Raw genomic sequence first — 16,910 nt, 5'->3', positions numbered from 1 at the left:
GAGTGGGGGGAAGGGGAGAGGAGTGGGGGGAGGGGGAGAAGAGTGGAGGGAGGGGGAGGGAAATGGGAGGCTGGGAGGAGGCGGAAACTTTTTTTATCCTATTCTCAATAAAAAAAAATGATAGATCTGAAATTAAGAATATAAACATTCTTTACTTGAGGATAAAAGTTGTAAAAGTAGGAAGTGCTCTGAATAGTACAGACTGATATTCACAGAGCCATTTTCCATATGACCCCTTTCTACTCTCTAATACACACCTGGCATATTTTATTACAAAAATATGCTCAAACATATCTAATGTTTAAAATCTGTTTTTCCATATAATACATGCTATAAGCATTTTTGCATATTAATAAACATAATTTTACATAGTACTTGTAATTGTTTCAGAGCTCTATATACATTGCCTGTTATAAATGTGATATGAAATTCCAATAATCTGGGGAAGTTTAATATTGTTTACTACGATTTTGCAAAAGTCTACAGTGATCAAATAAAAACTGAATAAATTACCTGAGTCATCCTAACCTCATGCTCTACAAAAGAACTGCTTATTAGAATAAGGTTTTCCGTTTGTTTTTATTTTTGCTGTATTTTGATGAAGACAATTTGGTAAACTATAAGACTGAGAGCCTTTATTCTCTATGCAGTTTTAGTCCCTTGATCTCAGAGCCACATCAGTTAGGCTTCCATCCCCTCATTTCCTGTATAGTATCAACCAGAAGGAAAGAAGAGGAGAAAGAAACTCTCACCATTAACACAGTAGCTTATAAGTATGGCCTGTAGATACAGGATCACCCATTTAGAAGCAGATCTTTGTCTTCACAAATGATATTCCAGCATGTCTTTTTAAGGAGTCCAGACATGGGAATAAAGAGATAAATTATTACAACTTATAAATAGTCATTTATGTTAGAGTGGGTCATTCTAGTTGAAAACAGATAAGACTTATGAGAAAGAACCGCTGATGAAATTCAGTAACAGAGGCTAATGTAATCCTAGTCATAACTCCCGTCAAGGTGATGGTGTTGGGAATGCAGTTCAACCTCAAAATAGTGATGAATGAACCTTCTAGGTCAATGCACCTCCCTAGTGACATCACTGATTGCTCAGAAGACCTGTCTTTGTCTTTGCTTTACACACACACACGCACGCACACACACACCAATTCATCTAAAAGCTTGTTAATGAATCCCTACCTCTGCATCCTTTTAACCTCATCAGTATAGAATTGCATGTTATGGTAGAACTTTCTCCCGCCAGTTTGCTCATTTGCTGAGAGTCCTACGCCTGCCTCAGTACTCTCTTCATCACCACCATCATTTTTCTGAGAACATGCTTGCCTGGCCTGGCCTAGGCTTAGGATGATTTCTGCAAGACACATTATGGCCCGTGTTGAGAATTCGTGTGTGTGCTATTTCATATGCTTACCTTTTAAAACTCACTCTGAAGTATGTTAAACCATTGACTTTTGACACCTCACCCCCCAAAAAAAGTACCCACAGTATTTGAACAAATCTTTTTAGCCCAGCTATGTAGACCTGGCAAGCCCTGCTGAGGTTAGTTTCTTTTGGTTTCATGAACTAGCTGGCTAGCTCAGATATCTTATCCCCTCATGTAGGCACAGGCCCATTCTGGCAGAAAACTTGCTCCTCTTTCACTATACTGACTCAGCACCCACCCATTCTTGGCAGATACATCTCCATACAACCTGGAGGCTGAGGTAGGTATGACCCGCTTTGCTGGTTTCCTGGGCTTCACTACTAAGGTCTTTGTTTCCATGAGTAGCAACCTCAGCAAGATGAAATGCTTTTTCGCAAAGTCCTCTACATTTATGCCATAGTTGTGCTCAGCCATCTTTAAGAACTCTCTGCTGCCTGCCAAAGGTGAGTAATAATGAAAATAACCTCCTTTCTGGAACATGGAGATTCAGACACCATGCTAAGTGCTTATATTACATTGTTTCATTGAATCTCCCCAATAACTTATCAACAATCTCCTGTTACCCCATCTCAGTAATGACAATCTCAAGAGGAACCAGCATGTTCTAACAAATATCAACTAAATTTATCAACTAAATCATGAACTATCACAAAAGTAAATTGCATTTTTTTAATTTAATCTTCTTTCACTTAGTTTTTATCATGTAAACATTAATAAAGTAGAAGGAATGTTTCACCCACCAACATATGCTCGGTTCACAATCCACACTCCTACCTGGTCTCTCTTTGCTTAATCCAGATGAACTGAATAAAGTTTGAAATTTATGCCCTGGCAAATGCTGAAGCATGCATGGGCAGTCCATATGTGGCGATTCTGTTGATCAGTCGTCCTCATCAACTTAGACCATGAAACCCAATATGGATAAATTCAATCCAGATGACTTTGAGGCAAATTCTGAACATTGATTCATTTCAGTCTAAACATTTCAGAATGTGCCTCTCTTTAATAGGCACACAGTGTACACTTTTCAGCATCATTTCTGAGTCTTAGACCACAGCCACCCCACTAACCTTTCTAGATCTTTACAGATCTACATCTGCAGGTACCATGCAAAGTCACTTTTGTGATGGTAATCTCAGAACACCTAAATAACAAGACTAGGGTGATTCCAAAAAAATTCAGACTTGACTAGAACACATATAGTAAACCAAAAATAAAATCTTAAAACTTTTTAAAAAGTAAATGTTTTAAAAAATATTTTTGCTGAGTAATTCTTTAAATCAATAATATATTTGTCTATATAAAACACTGAGCAACTGAACTCTTTTGCATTTTTATAAGCTTTATATTTTAGGAAAAATTTAGATTTACGTAACTACTACAAAGAGACTATAAATATTTCCCACATATCCCTGACTCCTGCTATTAATTATGTATTACATTCTATGGTTCACTTTCCATAGCTATTGTTCTGACAACAGCTTGGCATCATTGATGAGACTCTTCTGTACTCAGACAGCCTTTGGTTTTGTCGAATAATAACTTTTATTTACTTTGTTCCATTTTTTTCAGCACTGGGTATTGAATATAAGGTCTTGCAGGACACTAGACAAGAACTCTGTCACAAAGCCAAATCCACAGGCACTGTTTCAAAATTTCTTGTTAGTTTCTCAGTCTCCTTTTGCTTTTAACAACCTTGGCATTTTGGAAGGAGTCCTAATTAAGTAGCTTGTGTAATGGCCCCTAATAGGGCTGTCTTAGAATTTGCTTTCCTTATGAATAAGTTGAAACTGAATTTTAAAAATATCTTTTCCTTCATTCCTTAAATCTTAATAGTAATTTGAATGGTCATTAAATGTCTCCTTCCAGCTGGTAAAGATTAAAATATCTAATAGTGTTCTAGCTGTAGTTATTTCAAGTTAATGTTTCGAAGGAAACTGCCAAATCATGGGAGCTCTAAAATGAAGCTATTCCTTCACATGCTATCATCTGTGAAAAGTCACATTAACAATTTTAGCTCAATGAACCTCAAACATAACACTGCAGTGAATCCACAGTTGAGGCAGTTATAATATGCAACTTTGTAGGGAGTTACAAGGTTAGTGAGGTTCATTTTATTCTGACTAAATAATTACATTAAATATTTTATAATGTTTTTGTCTAAATCACTTATGGTTTGAAGAAAACAACAATAACAGAAAGTTAATATCCAAGTGTCTTTAAAGAATATAAATGTTCTTGAACTATGAAGTTCACCTGCCATTAGCCATTTTGAAGTTATAATACTTAACTAAGTTTTTCAAGTGTAGTAAATGACTAAAAGCAACTTAGCAAGTGAAAGGAAGAAAAGTAACCCCATTTATAAGGCCACTGACTCAGAGCAGGTCTTTTTTTTATTAGATGATGGAAAAATTCATAGGACTCCTGGATTGTTAATGTTTATTTGCATGTTAGTTTAATGTATATGAGTGCTTTGTGTGCATGTGTATCTATGCATTACTTTCTTTTCTTTTTTTTTCCTATGCCATCTTAGTTTATTGATAATTGATAGTGAATTATTTTACCCAACACTTCTCAGCTTGAGTTAGTTTATAGTCATAGCATCCATGAGAATTCGGCCTTCCTCTTTTCTTTTACATGCTTTTTTGTTTGTTTGTTTGTTTGTTTGTTTCATTTGAGAGAGGGTTCCACCGTGTAGCCCAGGCTGACCTGGAAGTCACAAACCAGAGGCGAGCTCCTGCCTCTGCCTCCTGAGAACCACAATTAGAGATGTGAGTCCCCATCTCCCCTTCCATTCTGTTTCTGCAGTGTCACGAATAGGCCCCTGCTTCCAGAGCAGTGATCCTGGTGATGGTGTTAGTCTGTTTGGGTCTCTCAGACATGCTCTCAGCATTTAAGCTTGGAGGAGCAGCTTCCAGGGTCCTCTCAGAGTCTGCTGGGTTCACTCTCCCTCTGGTCTCCTGGAGTGTCATGCTGGCAGACAAAAGAGCCTAAAGTTTCTCTGCATTTTCTCTGAAGACACAATTCACCCAAGAAGCATCTTCTCTGATATTTCTTTCAAGTGTAGGGCTCTAATGCATTCTCAATTCAGTCTACTGAATTGCTGTTTCCCCCATGTGTAGGACAAAAACCCCCAAAACAAACAAAAGTTTATGCATCACTTTCATGCCTGGATTTTATCCAAACTTTCATGAAGTATTTTAATAACTATACACTAAGTTGTTTCTTGTCTGTAACCCTAAATACAAAGGCAATAAGGGGAAACACTCAATACAATCTCAGTGCTCACCCCCAAGAGAGAACTTGGCCTGAGATGACCTTGGAAAGCTAAACCATACTTAACCTGATGGAGTCAAGCTGGAGAACACATAGCCAGGCAGACACACAGGCCTAGTGCAGAAAGGCATACTAACTCACTGCAAAAATAACTGTACCTACTGCTACAATGCCTAACTTAAAAGAGCTAAACAGACATCCGATGAAAGATTTTGTCTGAGAAACATAATGTTGAGGAACATATTTCTGAAAACTTAGGACATCCTGAGACTCCCAACCCTGTGACCTACTCTGATGGAAAGGAGGGACTGAAGCATGAGCAAGGCCCTTAATTTGATCCCCTATCCCTTTGAAAGATAAATAGAACAATACAAAGAAATGCCTGAGTAAATGCTTTACCAAGGAGGGTACAGATAAGAGCTACCTCTTAGTAATGTTCCCTCAGGCAGCCCCACAAAAGTTCTGTCAACAAAAGCCAAAATTCAGCTGCCATTACCACAGTGGAAACATGTGACAGGAGAGCTGCCTCCTGAAGGTTAAAGATATCAGGCATACAAGTGTCTCAGGGGGCCGGGCTGATACCGATCTCAGTGTTCACTTCTAAAAATGTGGGAGCAGTAGTCTAGGAACTGAGGAGAGAGGACAGGGTAGCCTTTCTTGGGGTGTCTCTGTACTAATTGTCCTTTCTGTCTGAGACTGTTTCTATGTCAACTGAAACAAAGAGAGAACAAACAAACAAAACTAACGAAAGCAAATAAACAAGCCTTCAAAATTATCTTTCACACTCAACCAGCTTAAAGACAGTGGCTCTCAGTCTTCGAATCTTTAATACAGTTCCTTTTGTTGAGTTGACCCCCAACCTTAAAATTATTTTTGTTGCTACTTTAAAACTATATTTTTGTTCCTGTTATGACTAGTAATGTAAATATCAGATATATGACCTCTGTGAACATCACAACCCACAGGTTAAGAAGTGCTGAAAGTTTAAGAACATAATATTTCTGAGCAGTGACTAAAGACTTACACAAAAGGTCAATTAATAGAGTTTCGAAACCCTTAGCCTCGAATTGTGACACGTGCCTATAATCCCAGTACATGGGAGGCTGAATCAGAAAGAACCTGATTTCAAGGCTAAGACAGGCTACTTAGAAAGACCTGGTGGGAAGAAAAAATGAAGGAGAGAGGAAGAGGATAAAGGAGACAGGAATCCTAGTCCAACCATTCACCTAATTAATGGAAGAAAATGTCAAGCTCCAAAATGTGGCAGAAATAAAAACAGCATTAAAAAAAAATGATTTAGCAGTTTGCTTTGATAACATCACAATCAACTTGGAAGAATTATCCCACCTGTTGAGAGCTGATGTTTATAGGTTGTTTTAAAACAATCCACGTGACGCTCTCAAGAAGAGGTGGAACTGTCAGGGAACCAGGGTATGTCCAGTAGTCCCAGGATGGTGGAAGCAGAGATAGGGGGTCAAAATTTGTAAATCGGGTTTGTTTGCCCTGGGAAGGAAAAGAATATTACAGATTACAAATTACACACAGACACACACACACACACACACACACATTCAAATCCTGTATGATTACTTACTATCATTCATTAATATTTTAGTAAAACAAATCTCTGTCTTACTCCAAAAAAAGACCAGATAAAGTAGCAAATTCTACGGATTTATTTAAGAAGAATAAGAGAGTCAGGCATATACCTATATCCTAGCAGTCAAGAGATAGAGGCAGTGGGATCATGAGTTCAAGGTCAGCCTGGGCTCTAAATGATCTATGTAGAGAGGTCCCAGGTCAAGAAAAAAATAATTTTATTTTACATAAGTAGTCTTTTAAATAAGTTACAATTTAAGTCTTATTTCTAAAATTATAGTATTAAGAACATAAATCTGCATATATTTATTGGTGATTCTTTTAGATAATATCAGGTTCTTTGCCCCTTTAAAAAGAAAAGTGACAGTAAATTTGTTCTGCAGTTTTGGTCTGGTAAGTTGATACTTGCTTCAAAGAAAGCAGGATACACATGTCTAATATGTAAGATTTCAAAAGAATGTAAAAGAATTCAGGAGAGAAGGAAGCTATTAGTCACTAACAAATAGTAATAGTAATTAATTTTACCTTTTCCTTAATGGAATCCAAAATGTCAGTGATCTTTTGCAGCTGGGGATTGTGTTCCCCAATCTAAAAGTTGTAAAATTTCAAAACAGAAATAGTTATAATAGCAAATTAGTGCAAGCACTCCATTTCTGTTCTTAAATTTTAATTATGTTCTAAAAGCCAGAATCAGCTCAAGCCTACAGCCACTGTTCTAGAATCAACGTTCTCTTCTACCTGACAAGCTGATTATACCAGAATAATCTGAACAAGGTATTATGGAGATCCTAGACTGCACTTACAGTCTGGTTCCAAAGTCGGGAGTAATAGCTTCACATGTATCAGATGGTGTACCAATGATTTGTTTTTATTTTATTTATTTATTGTTGTGTATGTGTATTGATCATGTATATGTGGATGCCCATGGAGTCTAGAAGAGGGTGTCAGATTCTCTGGAGCTGGAGTATAGGCCCTGGTGAGCAATCTGACTATGGTCTGAACCCTGGTTCCCTGGAAGAGCAGCAATCACTCTTCACTGATGAGCCACATTTCAAATACAGGTTAACTTGAGAGAAGCGCTGCTTAGACAAGTGACTGACTAGTAAGCCAGCTGTGACATTCGGGTCCAGACTGACTGGGCTGCTTACTGCAAGTCCCAGATCAAGAGGCTACCCTGAAGAGCATATACATTTTAAATACAAATGTATAAAATATATGCATTTCATTAATAGGAGTGTTTTCAATCTACCTAAAGGTTTAAAACCCTGAGAGTGCCTTCTCTTGCCATTCCTGGATCCTGTTGCCACCACCTAGAGTTCTCAGATAAAGTCCTGGCTGCTTCCCACAGCACTCCCAATCTCTCAACCCCGCCCTAGCTCCACAAGTTACAACATCACACAGATAATGAGGCATGGAAAAAGAGCACACCCTAAAGAAACTGTCTCCAGGTGTGATGACAGGACTTGTCTGTTCACATGCAAATATCAGAAAAGGAGAAGTTTATGGCTTTTGTTTAAACAATTGATCAGTATGTTTGAGATGATTTGTCAATATGTCAAGCAAGGGCCTCAAGAATCATGAGTTTTAATTTTCCACTCTTCCAGGTCTCCAAATGTTGAAATCAGGAACCAGAAAAGCCTAGATTTCATCTTGGGATTTCAGCTGTTACTTCTGCTGCTATTTCTGCTGATGCATCAGTTGCTACTCACATCAAATGCCCAAGTGGCAATGCGAAAACTAATTAGATAGTTTCTACACTTCAAAAGGGAAATACTAAATTTAAGACTAGTTTCCTGTTTAAAACTAGTTGAATGTCTGACTATTTAAAATGCAGCAGTGGATTCTCACCTGGAGAAATATTCCCAGGACAGCCAGGCCATCTGACTCATGAGCTGCCTCAACAAAGCTGGGGTATTTGTCTGAATTCCAGTGGACAACATGGAGCTGAAAAGAAAGTACACAACATAATTCAAACATTTACATAAGCATGGTGAAAAGTATAAATGCAAATGAAACATTGATATAACTGCCTGGTGCTGGGGCCTCCAGTGTATAGGGAATCTGTAGTAGTTTGACTGGAATTGACCCCCTCCCCCACATAAGCACATAGAAAGTGGCACTCTTAAGAGCTGTGGCTTTGGTGGAGTAGGTGTGGCCTTGTTGGAAGAAGTGTGTCACTGTGGGGTTGGGCTTTCAGGTTGCCTTAGCTCAAGTTTCACCCACTGAAACAGTTCACTTCCTGTTGCTTGGGGATCAAGATGCGTAACTCTCAGCTTCGCCTCCAGTACCATGTCTGCCTGTGCACCACCACATCCTACCATGATGATAATGGACGAAACCTCTGAAACTGTAAGATAACCCAATTAAATGGTGCCATAGTAGTGGTGTTTCTTCACAGCAATAAAACCCTAAAAGGGAATCCTTCAGTAGACCTTGACTTTATCCTTCTAATCTATTCATATAAAATGAGACCAGAACGATTGCAGGCTCCAAGCTATCTCTATTCAACTATTTGAAAGCTCGTTTCCTAGGTCCTGAACATTTTGCCCACTTTCTTCAGTCCTACCACACTCCAATATTGTTTTCATGTGACCCGGGGCCTCGGCCCCTCACTGAAGTTACTGCGAATGAGCGGGTATGGGTCAGATATGAGCTGTTTGTGGGGTTCATTGAGGTGCCTGGGCTCTAAAGGTCCAAGAAGTCAACCCCTATAAAGTGGTTGCTGATGGTAATAAGGTTGCTTCTGAAACTGGCCTGTCATATTTATCATTGCAGTCTCACATTTCTGTAGCTCGGAAATGCAAATTCTCCCTATGACAAACTGTTTTAGAACTAGTCATATTTTCATTATTAGATTATTTGTACTGTTACATGGTAGTTACTTCCACTTGTGGGACACCATGTTCTGATGTAGGGGTACAATATTCCCATAATCATACTGAGTTGACGGACAGAGGCAGTTTACATTTATTACCTTATATAAATACATTCAGATCCTTTGCCAAGAGCAAGTTTTGATGGGGAAAAAGAAGCTTTGGGTCAAAGAATTGGAGGTGCCTGAACATGAAGAAAGAGGCAGCTAGTGCCAGGAGAAAGGGAGAGAAGGGAGAGAGGAGTTTGAGAACTTGAGACTCTTGAAAAGTCTCTGCTTATTTTGCAACTTAGTTCTCAGGCAAGCAGACATTTGTAAAACCCAACAGAAACCTCCATGTGAGTACATGTGAGTAACGTGAGTACATGTGAGAACATGAGAGTTCATGAGAGCCACAGAGTACCCTTAATACAGAGGAATATGAAAAATTTCAGAACAACCAAGCTGACTACCACTTCAGTTCTGCTTGAAAGAAGGACAGAGAGGAGCCAAAGGGCAACATGCCATGCCCAGAAGATTTAGTTCCTATCATAAATGCTGAAGGCCATGCCATGTTGTTATAAGCAATGACCTGATGATACCAAGGATCACCTCAGATAAGATCCTTAGGGATCTTCTTGGCAATTCAGTAAGAGAGCACTCATTCAGTCTTCATGGCCAAATCACCGTCATAGCCAACTGTCACAGAGAAAATTTGACATATCCAAATACACACTTTCATCGCCGTGCTTCAGATCAAACTGCACAACTTAGAGGCAACTAATATGAAGAGAACTGTAACAGTGCAACAACCACATGTAATCAAAGGAAACAAAGGGATATCCAGACAGAAACATACAAAGGTGGATTCTGCACCACATTCCTAGTTCGTGTGAGATAGTAGGGGGAGGAAAGAATCCTCCAAACACTGCATGATGAAAGAAGGCTCACGGGGCTCAGGAGAGATACAAAACGTTCCACTGTAGGGATGGGCCGATGAGGGTGGTAAAGTTTCAAATGGCTCTGTGCCAATTACAACAACTCCTTAAATAGCTTGCTTAGTGAGAAATGGCATCAAAGGGTCAGGAACACAACTGGTTAGAAAATGGGTGTGTAAGTACAGAGAAAGAAATCTCCTGTGTAGACATCTTCCTGTTAGCTAAGCAACAATTGTTTGAAATATGATGAGAAACCAGATCAAAAAAAAATCTGTTTATTAAAAAGTCTTCTTCTCCCTCATATAACACCTTCACAGAGGAACATATATTATAGTCTCTTTTTGTATTAAAAATAAACAAATTAGCAACTTCCTACTTCCTGACTAACAGGGTCATCAATTAGAGATGAATGACAGGTAATTAGCCCCCACAATAATCAAATTAAGATTGTTCCTACAGGGCAGAGTAGCAAACACCTTTAACACACCAGATTTTGAGCACCAGCAGAGGTAGGTAGGTTTCTCTGAGTTTGAGATCACCTTAGTCTATACAGTGAGTCCCAGGCCAGCCAGAGTTACTTTGTAAGACTGTTTAAGAACAAAAGAAAAAAGATTCTTACTTGTTAGTAAAATCATTTCTAAATATAGTATTTATTTAACTTTTAAGATAAATGATTGTGATATGTAAAATATGCTGCCAAGTGCTATAGCAAAAATCTACCATGAAGGTGGAAATCTGATTTATGCTTTTCTTACATTAATGTGTTAGTTTTTCATCTGTCCTGAGATCATCGATTTATAAAGAGAAAAGTTTTATTCAGGCTCACAGTTTCAGTGGTCTCAGTACATGATCAGCTAGCCCCCACCTTTTTGGTAGGTGACAAAGTAGCATGTCTAAGTTGGAGTACCTGACAGAGCAAACTGGTCACCTCATCACCAGGTAGTAAAAAATGACAAGTGAAGGGGCAAGGCACACTGGAAATGACCCAAGGACTTCCTCTCAGAGGTTCATCAACCTCCCAATAACAATAACCTTGGGAGGAAACCTTTCAGTAAGGGGTCTTGTGGGAGATAGTTCAGATTAAACATATAACAATGATGGATAAACCATAAACAAACACAGTTTCCAATATAGACTATTAACCTTTTCATTACACTATTCTTTACATATCCATATGAATCAGTTACTTTTCTGTTGCTGTGATCTATGACAAAAGCCCCTTACAGAAAAAGAAAGTTTACTTGGACCAAGGGATTCAAAGGGTTAGAACCCATGATGGTAGGGAAGCAGGCAAACAAGCATCAGGCATGGTGGCTGGAGCAGTAAGCTGAGAGCTTGTATCTCGAACCACAGGCACAAAACAGAGAGGATAAATGCTGAATACAGCAAGAAGCCTTGAAACCTCAGAGCTTGCCCTCAGTGACATATTTCCCCCCAGCAAGACCAAACCTCCTAAACCTCCCCAGATAGCATCACCCATAGGGGACCAAGTGCTCACATACATGAGCCTATGGGGGGCATTCTCATTTCAACAACCATTGCACGTCTTGGCACAAACTTTTTCATGATGAGATTTCTCTAACCTCTCTATAATACCACAAATCATAGTTGAAACATTACATTTGCATGTGCTGCAACTTCAAATGTCTTTGTTTTCTTTTTTTTGTTTCAATTTCATAATGGGAAACATGATTACAGCTATGTTCTTAAGCAAAGGTACCCAGAAAAGCTAATTCACATACTGGAACCATCTCTAGAGCTGAGCACAATGGGATTTTTCTGAACTTTGGGCCAAATGTGACATTAGAACTTCCAGCGCTGACATCCAGGTTTGTATCTACAGCCTGCTGAAGCTAGTGTCCTTGTTATAGGCAAGCCCCACTGGCATGGCCTTCCAAGTATATCATGAACTTCTACAGTGTCTTTACACTCTTACTCAAATTACCGCTGTTTGCCTCAACTCTTTTGTAGTCTTCTGCTTTGTCTCCCTCCTCCAACATTCGCCCCACAACAGCTTGTTCTCCACTTGGCAGTCAGATGCATTTTAGGAAATAGAAAGCAGAGCAGGTCAGTACTCTGCAGGACAGGGGCCTCCCCTTTTCCTCTCACCAGTTTCAGTCCTATAACGTGAAATCTTTCTCTTCCTCAGCATGCTGAACCTACTGCATTCCTACTACACAGCACTTCTCTTTGTTATTGCCTTTACCTGGAAAACACTGAGTCAAGGTTTTGCTCACAGTGCTTTCTCCTTGTGCTTTTGTCTCACCTTACATGCTATCTCAAAAAAGCCTTTCCTAACCCACAGTCACTCTTCAGATCACATGCTATCAGTGTTGCCAGAGAACCAAACACCTATCACTTCACTCCTCTCCCCTGAGGACAGAGTAAGTATTGCAACATAAAACTCTGGCAAAATGGGCGAGTTAGATGGCAGCCTAAAAGGCCAGGTACATAGGAAACAAATAAGGAAACTGGAAAAGAAGTTCCATTTTCGGAACAGCATTATCCTGGGGGTCTAACTACATCTCCGAAAATGAAAAGCTGAAGAGAATCTGTAGCATCTGATAACTAACTGCTCAGTGTTGCCTAGATAAATCATAGGCCAAATGTGCTCCACTCAGATATCTTTGTTGAGTCAGGACAGACTTGGCTTTCATCTCTTGGTAAAGTTCAGTGCTATTTAATGGTATTAAAATGAGGTATATGGCACTCGATATTTTAAGTAGAGGATTAGAAGATCCAGAGTATTCCTAGTAAATGTAGTTATAACAAAAAGGACTACCTTACCAGAGAAAAGGGAACGAGACAATGGAGCATTAATTTTGGACTTGACAGAAATGGTATCATCTCAGGATACCCAGACCAAGTGATCAGCACAAAGGAGATTTATTTTCCCCAGAGGGGCAAAGGGAAGGGACTAGGAGACAAAGACAGGAGATACAGGATGAGAGTGGAGGGGGTGGGAACAAGAGAGAAGGAGAAAGGATACCTGTCCTGGAGGGACAAAGGACTCTCTGGATAGAGAGGAGACTGATGCGGCCCATGAGATAACGAGTTTATAAGGGTAAATGGGGAAACCCTGTGTTAGGATGAAGCATTCCATTTTAATTGGGCATGCTAATTAGGTGAGTTAAAGGGGGCCTTTGATTGCTAGACTTTAATACTTTGATAGCTGAATTTTGGTAGTCGGCCTCAGGAGGAGAAAGTGGCTAGCGTTAGGAATGTAATCTAATGGTTTTAGCAAGGCAATGGAACCAGGGAGAAGAGCAAGGCCTGCAAAGCCAAGTTTGCCCATGCTCCCAGAGTCCCTCCAGTGCTGTTTACCTATGCTCTGAATAGTGCATTGGATTCTTGCAAATGCAGTCTGAATTTCATGTTTAAGGCACCAAATGCTGTCATGTATGGGATGTGAGCTTTGCTTATGTCTGATTATTTGTGTTTGGATCAAGCATGCACAAAGTTGAACATAATACAAATGTTTCTCTTCGCTCTGGCCTTTGAAATCCAACAGAGGAAGTATAATGCCACATGCCTTGGGTTTTAAATAAATGAATCATAATGCCTCACTGGATAAACAACTTGTTCTCTTCTAGTTCCTCTCTGATTTACACCTTCTCTCACCAACAAATATACTATTATTTTATTGTTATTCCTGTTTGGTCTTGTTTTATCACATAGAATCTTGTCATATATCCTAGGCTGCTGGCCTGGAAGTCCTGATCCTCCTGCCTAGACCTCTCCAGTGCGAGGATTATAGGCATGTGACACCACGTTAAGCTTCACCCATTTCCAAACATTTAAGCAACACTGCGCTCTCAGAGTTGGTTTAAGGGTATGAACGGCCACATGTGGAGTTTTCCTGTTAGATGAATGAGGTTGTCTCAGACACTGAGGTGTCTAAGTAGCTGAGGATCTATTGGGACTATGGAAGGCTTCTGCTATGGAGTAGGCTGTGTGTGCAGCTTACCTCTGCAGCATATCTCACTCCATCTACCATATGTTCAGAGCCATGGTCATCTGCTGAGCCCCAGTGTAGGTGGAACTGCCGCAACCTATAGCTTCCAGTGAGAGGACCTCCACGCAGGACTAAACACCAACACATTTTAAATGGTTAGCAAGAAAAATCACATTTATCCATCCCATCAAAACTTCTCCCTGAACCAGTAAACATGTTCTTGTCCTTACAAATAGGTTCTGTTTGTGCGCATAGATACAACTTTACATATATGAAGAGTGAGAAAAAAAAACACCACTGGAAATAAAGTCCATCATGTAGATCTTTACAGAATACTTGGCGAGTCACAGTACACCCACAGACAGAAAAGGAAAAGGATTGGAATTCTCAAAAGTGAAAATCCACTCTATTTAACTCAGAGCAAGGCAGATTCCCCGAGTAAGAATATAAAAGGCAAAAAGGGTTCACTGTGAGGTTGGGAGAACCAAATAGCTTGTATGATTAGATGCAGGCTGTACAGGATGTCTGGATGACAAGGGTCTGGACTTTATCTGCATGGTCTTGGATAAAACCTACCTTCTAAGCTGCCACTTACACATCTAACCACTGGAGAGAGACACAGTCTCCCTAAGACTATTGTGCAAATAGAAGAAACATGGTAAGCAAGAGACTCCAATGCACAGTACACAACAGCACTGTAAACGTGCTACCCACTGCTACCATAGTATGATGACCGTAAAGACTGGTGCACCTTCAGTGCTTAGAGTATTTGCAAATAAACATAAAATATAAAAAGAATTTAAAATATTTTTAAAACTCAAGATGTCTTTGTCACTTTGATGAAGTATATTTCAGTGTTTTTCTCTAGTAAATATTTTCTCTAAGATTATGATAATAAAAGTATATCACAAATATATAGAAACACACTTTAGTACAAAGCAGTCCTAAACTAGGTGAAGGAGCACACACATATAATCTTGGCACTCTGATTTATCCAGTGAGTTTGAAGCTAGCCTGTATAACAAATTAAAGAAAAAGAAAAGGGAGGAAGGAAAGGAGAGAGAAGTGAAAGGGAGGGGAAGGAAGGGGAACAGAAGAGAGTCCTTAACTACTTCTGCCTAATTCTGTTGTATGCTGCAGACATAGGGTCAGAAAGGAAACTTTGTATGTTGAATACACTAAACTCCACCAATGTAATGTTAAGTTGTGAGTGACACCCCAGCTCTTGGCATCCATCCCAGCCCCCTGGCCTGGGAGCTGCGTTTGACTGGACTCCAAATCCCAGCATGCCAGGCCCTGACCCCTCCCTGGGGGAGAGTCAGGACCATTCTCACAGGGTATTTAAGTGGGCACCCAGAGGAGGAACACATGATCCCGGATTTTGCATCTGCTCCCCAATTTTCTGACTCCCCTGCCATGCTCTTGACCACCCAAGAGTGTTACATTTAATAAAACATGGGTATGTTAATTTGGTTTGATTTGGCCTGATTGGATTTCTTAAGCAGCTTGTCTTAGGATTTTTTCCTAAAACCAGCATACAACAGAACTGTTAGACTGGAGAAACATAGATAATAACAGCATATATTTAAATTACTCTTCAGAAAGTGTACCAGTGCTGTGTGTTCACACACCACACACACATATGCACACACACACACACACACACAAACAAAAACACAGGCTTAAGTTTCAAAACCTATATACCTCATATAAAAAAGCATTTCGGTATAGATATTTTTGTCATCTGTAAGGGTGAGGGTGGGAAGGAAGACTCAGCAGTTAAGACTGCTTGCTGCTCTTCCAGAGGACCCAAGTTCAGGTCTCAGACCCAATGTCAGGTGGTGAGCAGACATTTCCAGGGGATCCAATGCCCTTTTCTGGCCTCCCCTAGCAGCCACATGTATATGGCACACACACACACACACACACACACACACACACACACACACACACATTAAAAATGATAGTACCCAAAGAAGGCTATTTCAAAGCACTCTGAAAAAAGAAGATATCACCATTGAGGCCAGTGTGTGTTTGCCCTTGCTTTCCCCTGAGAAACACAGTACTTTTATTGCTTCTTTTGTACTGCTCTGCACACATGAAAGCAGAGACTGCGATCCCGCTATTCCCACTGCCTACCTTGGTACCTGTCAGAGGAGATGCACAAATGTCTGATGAATAAATGGATAAGATATTTGATTTGCCTTTAAATCGATTCACCACAAGTCCCCTGAGTGACGCCAGTCATATGTTCATTACTCAGGTCTACACTGACTGCAGCTGGAATGGCGCCTGAAGTAGCCAAGTGCTCTATTGTGTCTTTCTTTCTTGCTGTCGCATAACAAAATCTGAGCTGGCCAAAGAGTCTGTCCCTTGCGTATAGAAAGGAGATTAGAGAGCTTAGGTAATCAATGTCGAATTGACTTTGGGAGAAGACTCAGGCAAGCCGGCTCTGGAGAAAGAAAGTGATACAAAAAAACACACATTGTTAGACATCCTACAGTTAAAGTCAGGTTAGCCAGCTTAGCCTGGCTAAACTATGTGGATTGTTTTACAGGTTACACATTCAGACTGTACAGGTCAGTATTTCAGTAAAATAGCCAAGTGAGTTTATGATAAGCGAATGCCTAATTGTGGAGAAGACTATTCTTTTGAATAGGGTCAGGTCAAAAAAAGTGAGTTTAAAATATCTGTTTAGCCGGGCAATGGTGGCGCACGCCTTTAATCCTAGCACTCGGGAGGCAGAGGCAGGCGGATCTTTGTGAGTTCGAGACCAGCCTGGTCTACAGAGCTAGTTCCAGGACAGGCTCCAAAGCCACAGAGAAACCCTGTCTCAAAAAAAAAAAAA

The 16,910-nt window shown here is 39.9% G+C and overlaps 1 protein-coding gene across 3 annotated transcripts in view; it reads right to left on the bottom strand.

Annotated features, from left to right (window-relative positions):
* Ca13 (carbonic anhydrase 13) overlaps positions 1-16,910 on the bottom strand; it is a 36,933-nt gene that overhangs the window by 13,759 nt on the left and 6,264 nt on the right. For 2 of the 3 annotated variants that reach the window (XM_050161770.1, XM_050161771.1), the window contains exons 3-6: positions 14,075-14,193; positions 8,167-8,262; positions 6,844-6,906; positions 6,067-6,222 (exon numbers count right to left, since the gene is read on the bottom strand). In XM_050161770.1, coding sequence (XP_050017727.1) covers positions 6,067-6,222; positions 6,844-6,906; positions 8,167-8,262; positions 14,075-14,193 — 434 coding nt within the window. The remainder of the gene's footprint in view (positions 1-6,066; positions 6,223-6,843; positions 6,907-8,166; positions 8,263-14,074; positions 14,194-16,910) is intronic. The other variant, XM_050161772.1, reaches the window with a different exon arrangement.

This window comes from Alexandromys fortis, unplaced genomic scaffold (genome assembly GCF_014885135.2).
Source record: "Alexandromys fortis isolate MF-2015 unplaced genomic scaffold, M_Fortis_MF-2015_v1.1 scaffold_74, whole genome shotgun sequence".
NCBI lineage: Eukaryota > Metazoa > Chordata > Mammalia > Rodentia > Cricetidae > Alexandromys > Alexandromys fortis.
This window is presented reverse-complemented; position numbering and strand designations above follow the sequence as displayed.